This window comes from Sodiomyces alcalophilus, assembly GCF_042370955.1.
Source record: "Sodiomyces alcalophilus JCM 7366 unplaced genomic scaffold ACRALscaffold_1, whole genome shotgun sequence".
NCBI lineage: Eukaryota > Fungi > Ascomycota > Sordariomycetes > Glomerellales > Plectosphaerellaceae > Sodiomyces > Sodiomyces alcalophilus.
This window is the reverse complement of record NW_027263532.1, coordinates 2,346,778-2,359,692: the sequence shown is the minus strand read 5'-3', so window position 1 is coordinate 2,359,692 and position 12,915 is coordinate 2,346,778. Positions and strand designations below refer to the sequence as shown.

The following is a 12,915-nucleotide window of genomic DNA, read 5'->3' as shown; positions in this document are numbered from 1 at the left end:
TAGTAGGTGCCCACGGCTGCCGGAAAATTTGACTCGGAGTATCAACTGCTCTAGCACAACGGTTTCAACTGTTTCAATCAACCAATCAGCCGATTACAGCCCTCAAAATATGCCGTTCAATTGTATCAGTTCGTTGCTTTGACAAAGTCTTGTATGCGACAGAGCGCCCGCAGGAATAAGACTGTCGGAGAGGATGATTTTGTCCCTCTTCAGAACCGAAACCACCACAGAACCACGGCCGGGTTTAAGGCAATCTGTTATCGGAGCCGGCATCGTCGGCTCCGTCGGCTCCGTCGGCTCCGTCGGCTCCGCTATAGCACACTTCCTCGTCGTGTCCGGCAAGGGACGATCCATCACCGTGCTCGAAGTCGGATTCAGTAGTGAGTGGCCCGTCGCCTTGCATTTCCCCGCAGATGGGACGGCGAATGCTCGAGTCATAGCCAATCATTACTGAGGCGCGGCAAGGAAGGCGGGCGTGCGCTCCAAGCCGAGGCCAAGGAACCACGCATCAGCGAGGTGAAAATGGTAGGTGTCGTCGCTCGAGCCCCTGACCGGAGACGGATCAGACTCGGTTCTCCGAAATCTTGACGCGGATCATGTCATTGACTAATTGTGGCCACGGGCTTATGAGCCCAGGAACTTGAGACGGACTTGGGATCCCGATCCCATTGGTACCCGCCGGCCATCCGTACATGTACGGCTGATCCAGCGCACCGCTTCCCCGCCGCCTACCGTCTGTCCGGTGGCCTGAGCACTAGGTCTGCGTCCGAGACCACGAGGCCTTTTATGGAATCGGCACGGAAAATATTAACGGAATCTTCTTCAGGACACGTGACAACGTGTCGTTGACTGGTGATGCCAAGTCAGTGACGAGATTGTACGTAGCTGTCGCGGTCCGGGTTATTCTTGCGGCCGGCACGGCCGTTTACTACCAGGTTAGTCGAGGAAGAAGAAACCGATACGCAGCAGCGCAAGTCGTTGGATCCTGAGTGTTTGAAGTTGAAAGTCTCTCCACGGGCTGGCGCAGCAGAGCTTCAAAGGATGCAATTACATTACAAGACCGAGGTGAACGGGGGTTGATCAAGGCTTCGTGAAATCGTGTTTCAATTTGGCCGACTATCAATCGTCTTATCGCCTCGTTTGACACTCCTTGTACAAGCTGAAGTCAAATTTTTCGTCCCTCCCAAGCAAGTTCCATTATTAGCAATTAATCGGACACGTGTTATTCTGTCCTTGCGATTAAGCATTCGATTCCGCGGCTGTCCATGCCACATTAGTCTGGCCAGCTGCATCCTTGGCAGAGTCCCGTGTCCTTCGAACACGAGATACTAACGCCCTCTGTCAGAAGCCCCAAATATCGCCTCCCATTCTCATGCAACTTGATCCATCTCCTCCTCATCACACTTTGTGCGGTTCTTGCCCAACTCACTGCTTTTCGTTCTGCGCATAGATGAAGTTTGCCGCTGTAATCAAAAACATCAGTCTCGCCATCCTCCATCAAGACCGTCTCGGGATGAACATACCAATCGGAACAAGCCCATGCTTCTGTACCCAATCTTGGACCCCCTGTCCCGCCTTATTGCCGCCCCAGTGCTTCCGACCGCCGGGCTTCGATAAATTCAGCTGCTCACTGGTACCGTTCGCCGGAACAAAAACGAGGAAGACGTAGCGATGCTTCCCCGTTTCAGGTGGCGGTGATGGCGGCATGTAAGGAATGACGTCCTTCAGATCACTCAGGACGAAGGACGAGGAACTGGAAGACGAGGGGGGCACAAGTCCCGACGCGATCCAGTGGCAGAACTCGGACCATTTCGGATCGTCCCTCGAGGGAGCGTCGGGATCGGTGACGGCAAGGACGTAGGTCATGCCTGGGCGTACGATGCTCGCGGTGCTGGAATCCCCTTCTGTCTCGGCTTTTTCAAGACGAACAGTTGGCGGGGATTGGAGGTGCGACGGCTCGAGGGTGTTTCCCAGGAAAGCCACATCTTTGGGATCCGTCCACTTGACCGATAACCCCATGATAGGCTTGAATTTGTCGATGACCGTAGGAATAATCTCGGCTTCGTTGAGGCTATATATAATAGGGGTGTAAGTGGAAGTCGACTTGCCATCTTGGTTCTTCAATACGTGGGGACAGGGAGACGTACCGCTTCTGGACCTCGACCATATCGTTGTTATTGGAGGACATGATGTATTGATCAAAGGAGACGGAGGAGGCAACTGTGGGTGTGAGTGTTAGAAGGGCAAGAAGGGTCAGGAGTCTCTGGATGGTGTCCAGCATGGTGTAATTATATCCAAAATCAGATCTCTGGGGGAATTGAGATGCAACTTTATCCCAAGAGTGGGCGGACCTTCGATGAGGGATGCCATTAGGTGAGAAATGCGTAAGGCGTTGCATGATCAAAAGTGACATCGCTACTCGCGGGGTCCATGATGTCACGACTCACATGGAGCGTCCGGCATCCCCTTCTGCCATTGTACTCACCAACTCACCTACCTATGCATTACTGAACGACAGCGTATCACGGGTCTTTATAAATACCAAACATTTATCGGGGTAAACCCCAGGGTTTGTTCCCGTCTCCCAAACGTGGGCCTATGGAGTCTGGTGCCGTCACATCCAGCGTCCGTGATGCATCTTATTGACTGTTGCTCGTTTGGCTTATATGACTTAACCTATTGGGCGTGCTTTGTATTGAATTCTTTCCATATCAATTCCCCTCCGGAAGTCCCTACTAAGTACTTTTGATCAACATCCCAAACTGTCCCCTGACTTTACCTTGGCCTCAGACTCATCAGATTTCATCCTATCGACTCGTCTTTTATCACGCACCGGCTTGCATCGCCGTTTCTCTTCACATCTCTACTCTAATGCTTGTGGATGTCTATTTTATAAGACAATTCTAAGATACTGAAGAAACGCTGGATTTGACTTGCTACTCTTCTGACTACGCCCCAACCACAGGAAATATAGCCCGCCCATCTCACTTTCTAACCTTTCCAGTGCGGATTCAGCGGTATTGGCTGTTGGATACCATCTTGCCTGTTTATTTCTATAACAAGAGAAATGTCCAGACAGCGGTAGGTCTGCGCTTTCTCTCTCTTCTGCTCCTATGAAGGCGTCTCGCAAATTATCCATCCTGAATCATCCATACTTTACTGGGGGCTTCTCCCCACTTTTAGCAAATAAGGCGCCGGCGGTCACCAGTGTAAGATCTGAGCACGAGGAATATTGTAGAGTTTCTGAATTTGGAAACAGTAAACCACGCTAGGATGCTCAAAAGCTATAACCATATGGCGCCACATTGCAGAGTGCTTCTTCAAGGCAGACACTGTTATTAGCAGACTTCTATGTTAGTCGGGACCCAAGTACGTGGGCTCCTCGACGTAGAGCTCTGGAGAAGCAGTCGACCTAAGTTATGACACAACTGCTTTCAAGAGTAGATAAGCGTCGTATTTTGTCAACTCTTCCAATGGTTTCCCACGACCAGCCTGAAACTCAGACTACTCGCCCACGAGCAGGCGAATTGTCAGTCCGAACCATTTTCAATAATATATCAGTACTAACAACAGCATACGATCAGTTGATTGCGCTCAGATAACTCAAAGAGCACAGGCGGTGCTCTCTGGCGGCAGATCCCACATCATTCTGTTCTGAGAGAAGTCATGAATATCTTGAACGTTGCCAACCCAGCGTATACCATGCTACTCTTGCTGATTTAGGAACACTCAATAGTTGAGAACCTAAATCTCATATGTAGAAACAAAAGGCACGTAGGCATCTACAGAATAGGGTAGAATGCGCTTCAAACGGTGCTCTATCACGCCCGATGGCACATGCGCCTTGATATTCTGAACCCGTGGCCGCGGATGAATGGGAGGGAGATTGGTGCGCACTCTCCCCATCAAGAATTATGTATGACGCTTAAGGCCCGGGCCACGGAAAGACTAAAGGAAAACGTTTCATGCCTGAGTCGTAAACCGTCCACCGACTACTTTTGAGGAATCTGGCAACCTTGCTTTCCGATGCCGGAACAGATGCCCAGGTGTCTTGGACTCCAGCGTCACATTCATACTCTCTCACGGCATTGCGCAGAACAGGCACGTATTCGTTTACTTTGGCTACTCACAGAAACACTGCGTGTTGGAAGGACGACTACGCGCTATTCCTCCAAGGTTCATGAGATAATACTATATGATCCATATATGCGGACGGACCTCGTCCAGGCAAGACGGTCGCACATTATATGAAAGTATGAGAGCAGTGGACTCCACTGGAAAACGAACCAGAGGGTTAGTGAATGAGGCAAGGACAAATAGAGGGACCACCTGCCGGTCACCGGTAGGCAGATGGACAACGCATGGACACCGCCTTGATCCCAGCCCCGGCCAGCCCGCTGCTTGGGTCTCTATATTTGTGTTGGCTCGAGCCACTTGGCTACCTGGTGCCAGGGAAATTAGCGGCCACCCAGTCGGGAGACACGCAATACGAAATCGCAGAGGGCGCCAAGCCAGTGTTCCTAAGGATATAATCTCTGCTGCCCAGGCATCTCCCAGTTTCTCTCCATGGCCCAAGAACTAGGAAAGCACATCAGGCTTTCTTTCTCTATGGCCACTGCCCAACCTCATCCATACACCCGCCGAAAGACGGGGAATTTCAGTCCGCAGAAGAGTGCGCGGCTTCATAATCCGCCAGCGTAAGCGTAAGTGTGTGAGTCACCAAGTCTATGCACTGGCCAGCATTACAGACGAGGCCATGATCTAGCCCTTGAGAGAAAGTCTCAGTCGCTCTATCCGTCGCCCCCTCCAGTAAATCTGAATGATATTTCGAGTTCATACCGTCAAACCTGTGCAATACGACTCTGTCGTCAAGGAGGGGCAGAGGTAGGAAAAAGGAAAAAAAAAAAGGAGAACTGGAGGGGTAGGGTCGGTTCATGATTATTCGTTCCCCTTGATGCCCGACCATCGCAGCCACATCGCATCTCGCGAAATCAGCTGTAGGCTGCATGATTAACGAGAGAGTCATGCAACCTGCTGCACTCATGCGTCACTATGAGTTGTTGGATTTCGGGATATGGCGAAGGGGAGGGAGGGTGTAGATTTAGACATGCAGAGCCGTTCGAACCGTTTCTTTCGAGTCTTGAGGAACGTTGTTGCTCGACAAAGATGGAAGGTCGAAAAGGTCGTTCGCCAAGCCATCTGACACGTCAAACCCCGAGCTACGAAGTACGAAGTACATACTTCATACGAACTTACTAAGTATGCGCAATGATAGAGACATCACGTGATGACACAGCCACAACCACTGCCGCGGTATTGTGGCTTGTTCGTCCCCTTTGTAGTCTCGATAATTTTGTGTTACGGTCCGGCGGTAGGGCTAATCGTCCCGACGATACTTTTCCGAGGCCTCTGAGCCTTGACCCGCACTTACTTCGTACAACGGACTAATAACAGCGCAATCGGAGCACGCCTACAGTATATGTACTCGAGTCTTCCGAGGCGGTGATAGATAGCCCTTGTATCTTTGAACGCCGTGTTTGAAAATGTCGCCTAGGTATCTGCCGATTCCAGAACAATCTCGCGACTGCCATTCGTTGAACGCACCGAGTCCTGGAGATATTGACGAGCCCATCAGGGCACGGAGCTCATCCAGCCCTATATTGCGATCTGCCTGCTGTGCTGCCTACGGAACGTACGGAGACTAACCCAATAGGGGACATGTACATCGCTCTTCGACAAGGGGGAGGGAGAGAGGGAGAGAGAGATGAAGCGGTGACGGTTTCTCAGTCGTTAGCCTTTAGGCGTGCGTCAAACAAGACCCAGAGGCGTGCGGCTCAGAAACGCAAAGGTCCGCTTGTCGGCCGCTAGGCCCTCCATTGTATTATCAATCGCGCATGATCTTCTGTGGAAGCGTTTGCGGTGTGAACTCGGGATGCGTTGCGATGGCACCTCTGCCACCAACACTTTCACATGGTGGGATAGTACTGGGTGTTTGGGATAAGACGGACCGGCCGCCCTGCCAGGTCACACACGTCCCGAGTCCGTGATGCCGGATCGCAATGACTAGCAAACGAAAGAAAAAAAATACGATAAAGTCACTATTTTTTTTGAGTCTGAATTTTGGTGATGCTGTGTGGTGAGTTCGGTGGAGGTCTTGCCTTTTGGTCCTGATGGGGCGAGCGGCCTGGCTGGAGCCAATGGCCACTTAGCCGTTGATTTAAGTGTCCGATGAGATATGCGCGCTTTGCCTGCCGCCACTGCAGGCCGAGGGCTGCAGGATTGCACGATGTAATTAATACGCTGCAGGTTTCCCCGTCGACGCCGTAGAGACCGGGCCGAAGCCGGCCCTTGACACGAAGCCTTGTTTGTCATCACGGTGGTCAGTCTCTTTGTGTCCTCTTTGTTCGCCCGTGCGTCTACTAAGTACTATGTACTAAGTATGCCTCTCCGGCTCCTTGCCCTTTGTCTGGATGTCTATTTTTATTAGGAGCCCAAACAATTACGCTGCATCTTGTTGGGGACAGTCCGATTCGGTTTGCGTTCCAAGGAGAATTCGGTGTCAAGTCAAGACTTCATTTTGCCTAGTTTGGGTGTGCGTCTGTGGGTTCGTGCGACATTGTACACCACCGAGCCCTAATGCCCTGGTGTTACCCAGTCCCTGAGAAGAATTGGAAGGGTGTGCCTCATCTACATACGTAAATAACCACACACCGCATCATGCAGGCTGCAGACCGCAGACCGCAGGATACAGCGTATGTACGCTGAGCGGAACATTTTGATGGTGTAAAACAAAGAAGCAAGACCCTTCCCCCGGCTGCAGGTCCATCCTCGCCCGGGAAACAGGCTATGTGACTGGTCGGCGTTGGCTAAAAAAGGCCCAGAGTGTGTCGATGAGTTTTTTTTTTTTTTCCGTTGAAAAATAAAATAAAAAAGTAAAACTGTCGGTGAGACGACGGATGTTGGATTTTGGCCAGAAGAAACGAGTACGTCTAGCGAACATCGACTTCAACTCGCTCCCTTGGTTAATTTTTCTCTTGCACCCCAGTAGTATCGTGGCAAGCACACTGATTACAGGCAAGAGATCATCGAAAAGATGCCAGGGGTAGCTGCGTTTTTTTTTCTTCCTCGTTTTGAGAAAAAAAAAAAAAAAAAACAGCATCGTCGAGTCGGGAGGACCGGGCTACTTAGCCTATGCTATCCGCTCGTTTCACATCCACCCACTCGTTCGCTCCTATCTGTCATCTCATTACAACGACATCATTGCGCAGGGCCATAAGCCATACGGCGTTGCGCTTAGATGCTGCACGTGGATCCCATTACCAATGATGCAGCATCTCCCTCCTACCTTGGTGATATTCACGGCGACAGCCAGGACGAATGGATGTGTAGTCTGCTATCTGAATGCTGAGTGGTCTCAGGCTGCCGCGCGACGTGTTCAGTATTTCGTCACAGGGACCAATAGGCGCTGACAGACAGTCCGTCCGATTCGTCCACAACTCCCCGAGGGTTGTCGACCACAAATGGGCGTTGGACAGCGATGCAGCAAAATGCATTGGGACGCAATGTCGTCCCGCTGGAAATGATTTGCTGCCAATTATCATTATTCTTATTTTTCACTGGTGAACTCCTCTAATAAATCCATATGATATGAGTCATAACAGCGGTACGCTTTTCGCTCTGTTTCTGGTGGTGTGAGGGCAGGAAGTGGTCAGAGCAGAGAGCGAGGCTGGAGGCCTCGAGTGAAGGAAGGCGTGGTAATTTCGGCGAAGATTTTCTTCCTCGTTCGACATCCGGGAAAAAGGCAAAAATGACAATCAGAAAATTCAGAAGTAAAATAAAAGGGAGCAATGCGGCCGACGGAAAAGTGAAGCGCTGGTGCACATCCGGACCGTGCGTGTGTGACCAGGGAAGAGGAAGCAAGCCACTCCTGGGGGATTCTGGAAGAAAATTTGGAGGATTCCGTCCGGGCCCCACCCAAAAGGCCAGAAGACTGGGCAGGGTGACGCCATCATTCCAAAGCGTGCAGGGGCTAAGGGCTGAGGTATTCGTAATTATTTGCCCTAGGAGGGCCTCTGGATCTTGGCCACAGGGGGTGTACGATTATCGATGTCGACTTTGTACGTTGTATGCAAAAGCGAGTTCGTGTCAGCTTTCAGGGACCGAAAAACAGTCTGACTATCTATCGCATACTGTGCGGCTGGTAATGCCAGTGGGCAATTATTAGAGAGGAAAAGGGAAGAGGGAGGGAGAGAAAGGCCGGGAGAAATACCATTACAACGTAATTACAACGTACTGTACCTTCCACCCTCTCGGAGCTTTATGGGTTCAAACTCACCGACGACACCGTCTCGGTGTGCCGTACGTTGCACCTTCTTTCAATGATGCTGACCGAGGCGCGTCCCAACTAGAAACGGACTAGGCAAGACCGCGGATGCAGATGCACCCCGACGTGTTGGGCAAAGACCACATACGAAAATGGGATTCTGGGATGCTGGCTGATCTGCGCTACCTCTCTTGTTGCAGCGGTGTTCTGTTCGAGACATACCTACCTAGGTAGTCAGAAGTACCTACAAATGTCATGTTCGTGAAGGTTAGGGGGGTTCTTAAACCCGTTAGCGCATGCATTAGGTAGTCCCACTCCGCTTCTCTCCCATGAACATGTGTCCCTATCCGTGTACATAGTGTATATGGAGACCTATCGTTTCTGCTTCAGCGAAACGTAGACATGGCAGTTGTCTCCAGGAGATTCTATTCCTTCCTTCACCATTTTCCCCGTTTCTCCCTTTTTGAAAAAGAAGACAAAACGAAAAAAAGAGAAAAAAGAATGCGGGGGGGAATCACAGGAGACATGGGCAAGTGTAGTGTAGACACACGCTAGGACATCGCCATGTCCAGAGCTAACAAGTTGTTACCTATCTCAGTATCGTCTTGGATACGACAGAGGAAACTATCGAGAACTACTCAGTAAAGTCGGGTCTACCTAATTTTTAGACAATTTTCGCATAGTGATTACAAACAGCACAGTTGAGGCCAAGTCGGAATGTCGCGATCACGTGGTAAGAATCTGAATAAGACGATGGCCACAAACAGTCCAGTCATCTGATCATCCCCGTTGCAACGTCCCCGTTCTAGCTTTGCCGGTCTTAACCGTTTATACCAAGCTCTGCACGATAACGACTTGTTCTGGAATAAATCCCATTCGACATCAGGGGGCACTGAACTGCGGTGGTCGACCCGCCCCCGCACCCGCACCCCACGTGATGGACTGCGTCTACTGAAGGTTCCACAGCCCGGAGTAGCAGCATGGCATGGCATGTGGCGGGCTATCGCGAACCCCAGTTAGACTTAGGCCAAGTACGGTAAAGCTCTCAGGCGAGATGGGACGAAAGAGCATAGTTGAGATGATGGAGCGATATGATTTTCAGGAGAAACAGTATTCGTATGGGCACTTGTATTGTGAGATGCACTAGCCGCTGGACTTCCCGGGACCTGTCTCTGTTGCAAACAACGAAGGATCCAGGGCGATATTTTTACACGGTAAACAAACGAAACTCGCATCATCCCTATGAGTGGGCGTGATGGAACACCGGCTTCTCTTCTCGTCTGCGGTCCGTTATTCGTTGGCTGGGAAGAATTGAACGCTGGTAGTGTACCGTACCTTCCAGATACGTTCTGGCTCTGTGAATCGGCCGTTAGCGGTTAGCGTGCGTAGCCGCTGCAAGTACCCCAGGTTATTCCGTCACCATGCACAAGCGTCCTTGTGATATTCGACGAATTCCTCCACTCAGCTCGCGAAATGACAATCGTGAGCTCTGGGATCGGACCCTGAGTTGTTTGTTTTCCCGTCAGGTGGAGGTGTGCAGGATGTGAGGACGCATGATTTGATATTCGTGACGCGCTTTCTTCCCCTCGTGCTCTCCTCGGCTATCGTTACTCGGCTACATGAGAGAGCAGTAGAAACAGGAGAAAACATTGACGACGCAGGCTATAGGAAGTGGACGCATCTTATGACAGTCTGTATGGAATTGTGTACAAAGCACGTACGACAGCACATCACGAAGTTATCGTTATTGGCATGACTCTGGACGCGGGGTAGTAGCGGCGCTGGGCAGTGGCGGAATTGAATCGGCGCGGCAAGGGGCCAAGTAGCGAAGTACATATGTACTTAGTACCTGGCCTATGACAGGGCGCCAAAAAGAGGCTAATTGTCCACTCCCCTCCTCTCGGACCGTGCCTCTGCTGTGTAATCAAGAATTCGGTGTAAATTTTGTACATTGTATGTACAGGACTTCGTAAGGCAAGTTGCCTTGGGCGGCGTGATGACGACTGTCGTAAGAAGATCATCGCATGTCTTCGATCTGCAGTTGCACTCTACCCATGAGCTGCCCCATTACCCATATCTATAGACATCATATCAAGATCCTGCCAACCAGAAAATCGTAACACTTTCCAAACTTCATGACCTTCATCATTGACGGCCTTATACCCCTTTTATCCCTTTCTGCCTTCTTCACCAACCTCCGTGGCCTTGCTGATGTGGATATTTATCTGACAAGTTTATTGACATGATCTATGTTTCTCCCATATTCTCACTCACTAGATATCGCTGCTTATGGCATCATCCTGCCACTGCACCGTGCTTTCCTAGGTCGCACGGGGTTGGACTGAAACCGCCCTGGCCGCTCTTCTTTCGTACATTTACAGGTCCTCGGCAATTTGGACGTCATGGCCGTTTCCACTTGAAAGTTCCGCTGCCCCAGCAATCAGCTTTCTACTCTCCGAACGGCGATACAGAAACACATCCATCGCATGGTTGATAGTGTTATTAGGGCAAGGAAACCCCAGGACCCATTCGCATTCCTTCTCGCGCATTCTCGAAAAGCCACGGAACCTCGCAGGCCGCCCTTATATACGCACCTGCGTATGCTATCAAGCCTTCGTTCTCTCGTTGGTGGATACGATGCGAGGCGAGTGCAGAGCACAACGTAAGATCATCACCATCGGGACGAGGCGATTTGAAACCATCCCAACACAAAACACCGCTCTCCTTCGCCCTACCACCACCGCCACTTTTTTGACGGACGACAAGGCAGCACAGATATCGCGAGACACCCTTCGTCTCTTGTTGGCGGCCAGGCTTAAATTGTTGGCATTGCCTTCATGATCTGTCTTGCTTTCATATTCCACATAAATGGGTCGAGGAATCGCACTCTCCGAGTCCACATAATCCCTTGCATGCCTGGGCCTCAATTCCGCCGGCGCCAGCTGATTGGCTTTGGGTGACGCATTTGTAACCCAGGCTATTCTCGCAATTACAATTAACACAGCCCCCTGTCCAAGGCCGTGTGATTGCGGCAATCAAAGACCACGGTCTTCATGGGAGAAAAATTTTCACGCGGCACTGGGACGTGAGATCCCGCTCCGGTGCTGTTAGGGCCCGTGTGCTCCTTGACAGTAGTGTACCGTACCATGTACCTTCCAATCTCGCTTACCCGTCGGAGTTTTCGGTGGAGGACCTTCACCGGGGGAGACACCCTGTCCACCCAGCCGTTCCTTGTTACACTGGGAAGGTAAAGTCCAAGGGGCTGGCGACGAGTAAGGACCGATTTTTTTCATAAAGACGGCAGCCTGGTTCTCTCTTCTCGAGGCGGGCATCCTCTTCCGACTTATGCTGTACTGTGTCGTCTCGGCCACAGAGGTAAAAATTAATGTCCTACCCGACTCGACGGGAAAAGGCGACAACCTATTCTCGCATTCCATTCCTGTCGTCGACAGGGGCGGCGCCATACAACGTATATTCAGGACGCACCGGCCAAGGGCTGCTCACAGCCCTTATTGCCACTAATTTCGGCGAGTCAGCGCGCATTATTCGTATCACATTACACCGCAGCGTATGTAGACCGAGGATCCTACGGAGGAGTAGGAAGCTGAATCTCTGTCTATCCTCTGGCATCTCGCGGTTCGCGGTTGCCATTTTCGTGAACGAGGTCTCGATTTTACATCATTTAACTTCACCAGCACCTACAAGGCCTCCGTGTCAGGGAAATCTTTCGACACGGTGTGGCTGAATCGGTATGAGGCTGACCGAACCAAAAGCTCTTCCTTTCTGGACCGTACGAACGTACATGTTCCACCGTACGGTACGGGAGTTGATACATTCACACCATCTTGGCTTCCGGGTAGACGGGAGCCACACTATTCAACGAACCTGGACTAGGGTCAACGCCCGGCGTCACCCCCTCCCCCTGACCGTCTCTATTAGGCTGAGCTTCCGGTACTTTTCCTTTCTCACTTTTTTTTTTTTTTTTCTTAGCCTCAAACCGTGAGCCCTGGTCTCCCTTGGCATTACCCCCCCTGTCCCTGTTAGGCAAGACACTTTCTTCTTCCCGCCACACCCCCCTTCCCTCAGGAGACGCCGCGCATCGGTCCGGCACCCACAAATTTTTGGTAAGAATATTAAAAGGCCTCGTCCTCACGCAACCCCCCCTTCTTTTGCTCTTCTTTCGCACAAATTGTGGCTTTTGCCAACCCAAAATCATTTCCCACTTTACATCGCAACATTTGGTAATCGCTTAGCGCGAGAGCCCCGACAAGAAAAGAAAAGAAGAAAAAAAAACGCATCATCGTGTTGGCAGCTTCCCCAAGCATCCAGCACATTCCAGCATCGAGCAGATTCCCCATCTCGCTTGGTGCCCTTTTCCATCCTTCCAGTCCCGGAGGATATCGACACAGGAACAATACTGGACATGTCCGGCAACAGACGACAGTTTTTGATCCCTCCTTTCTCGGACCGCATACCAAGGTGACAGGTGTCACTATTCTCACGCGTCTCGACATCGGCGCGACCGGACTGGACTTGAAAGCCACGAAAACAAAGATTCGACGACGTTTGGAGGAGAAGTAAGGCAGGAGGTT

The 12,915-nt window shown here is 51.1% G+C and overlaps 2 protein-coding genes across 2 annotated transcripts; both read right to left on the bottom strand.

The window, feature by feature from the left end:
• Window positions 1–1,425: 1,425 nt before the first annotated feature.
• ACRALDRAFT_1067288 (uncharacterized protein) lies at window positions 1,426–2,281 on the bottom strand (the record flags this gene model as incomplete). Its single annotated transcript, XM_071017427.1, has 3 exons — window positions 1,426–1,463; window positions 1,524–2,071; window positions 2,148–2,281. 3 exons carry the CDS (start codon window positions 2,279–2,281, stop codon window positions 1,426–1,428), a joined length of 720 nt encoding a protein of 239 aa, XP_070879088.1.
• A 7,724-nt stretch (window positions 2,282–10,005) lies between these two features.
• Window positions 10,006–10,872, bottom strand: ACRALDRAFT_205906 (uncharacterized protein; the record flags this gene model as incomplete). The annotated part of the gene is made up of 8 exons (XM_071021863.1): window positions 10,006–10,015; window positions 10,081–10,177; window positions 10,214–10,239; window positions 10,290–10,358; window positions 10,409–10,454; window positions 10,515–10,548; window positions 10,631–10,707; window positions 10,740–10,872. The coding sequence occupies 8 exons, from the start codon at window positions 10,870–10,872 to the stop codon at window positions 10,006–10,008; spliced, it is 492 nt and encodes a 163-aa protein (XP_070879087.1).
• Between the last annotated feature and the right edge of the window lie 2,043 nt (window positions 10,873–12,915).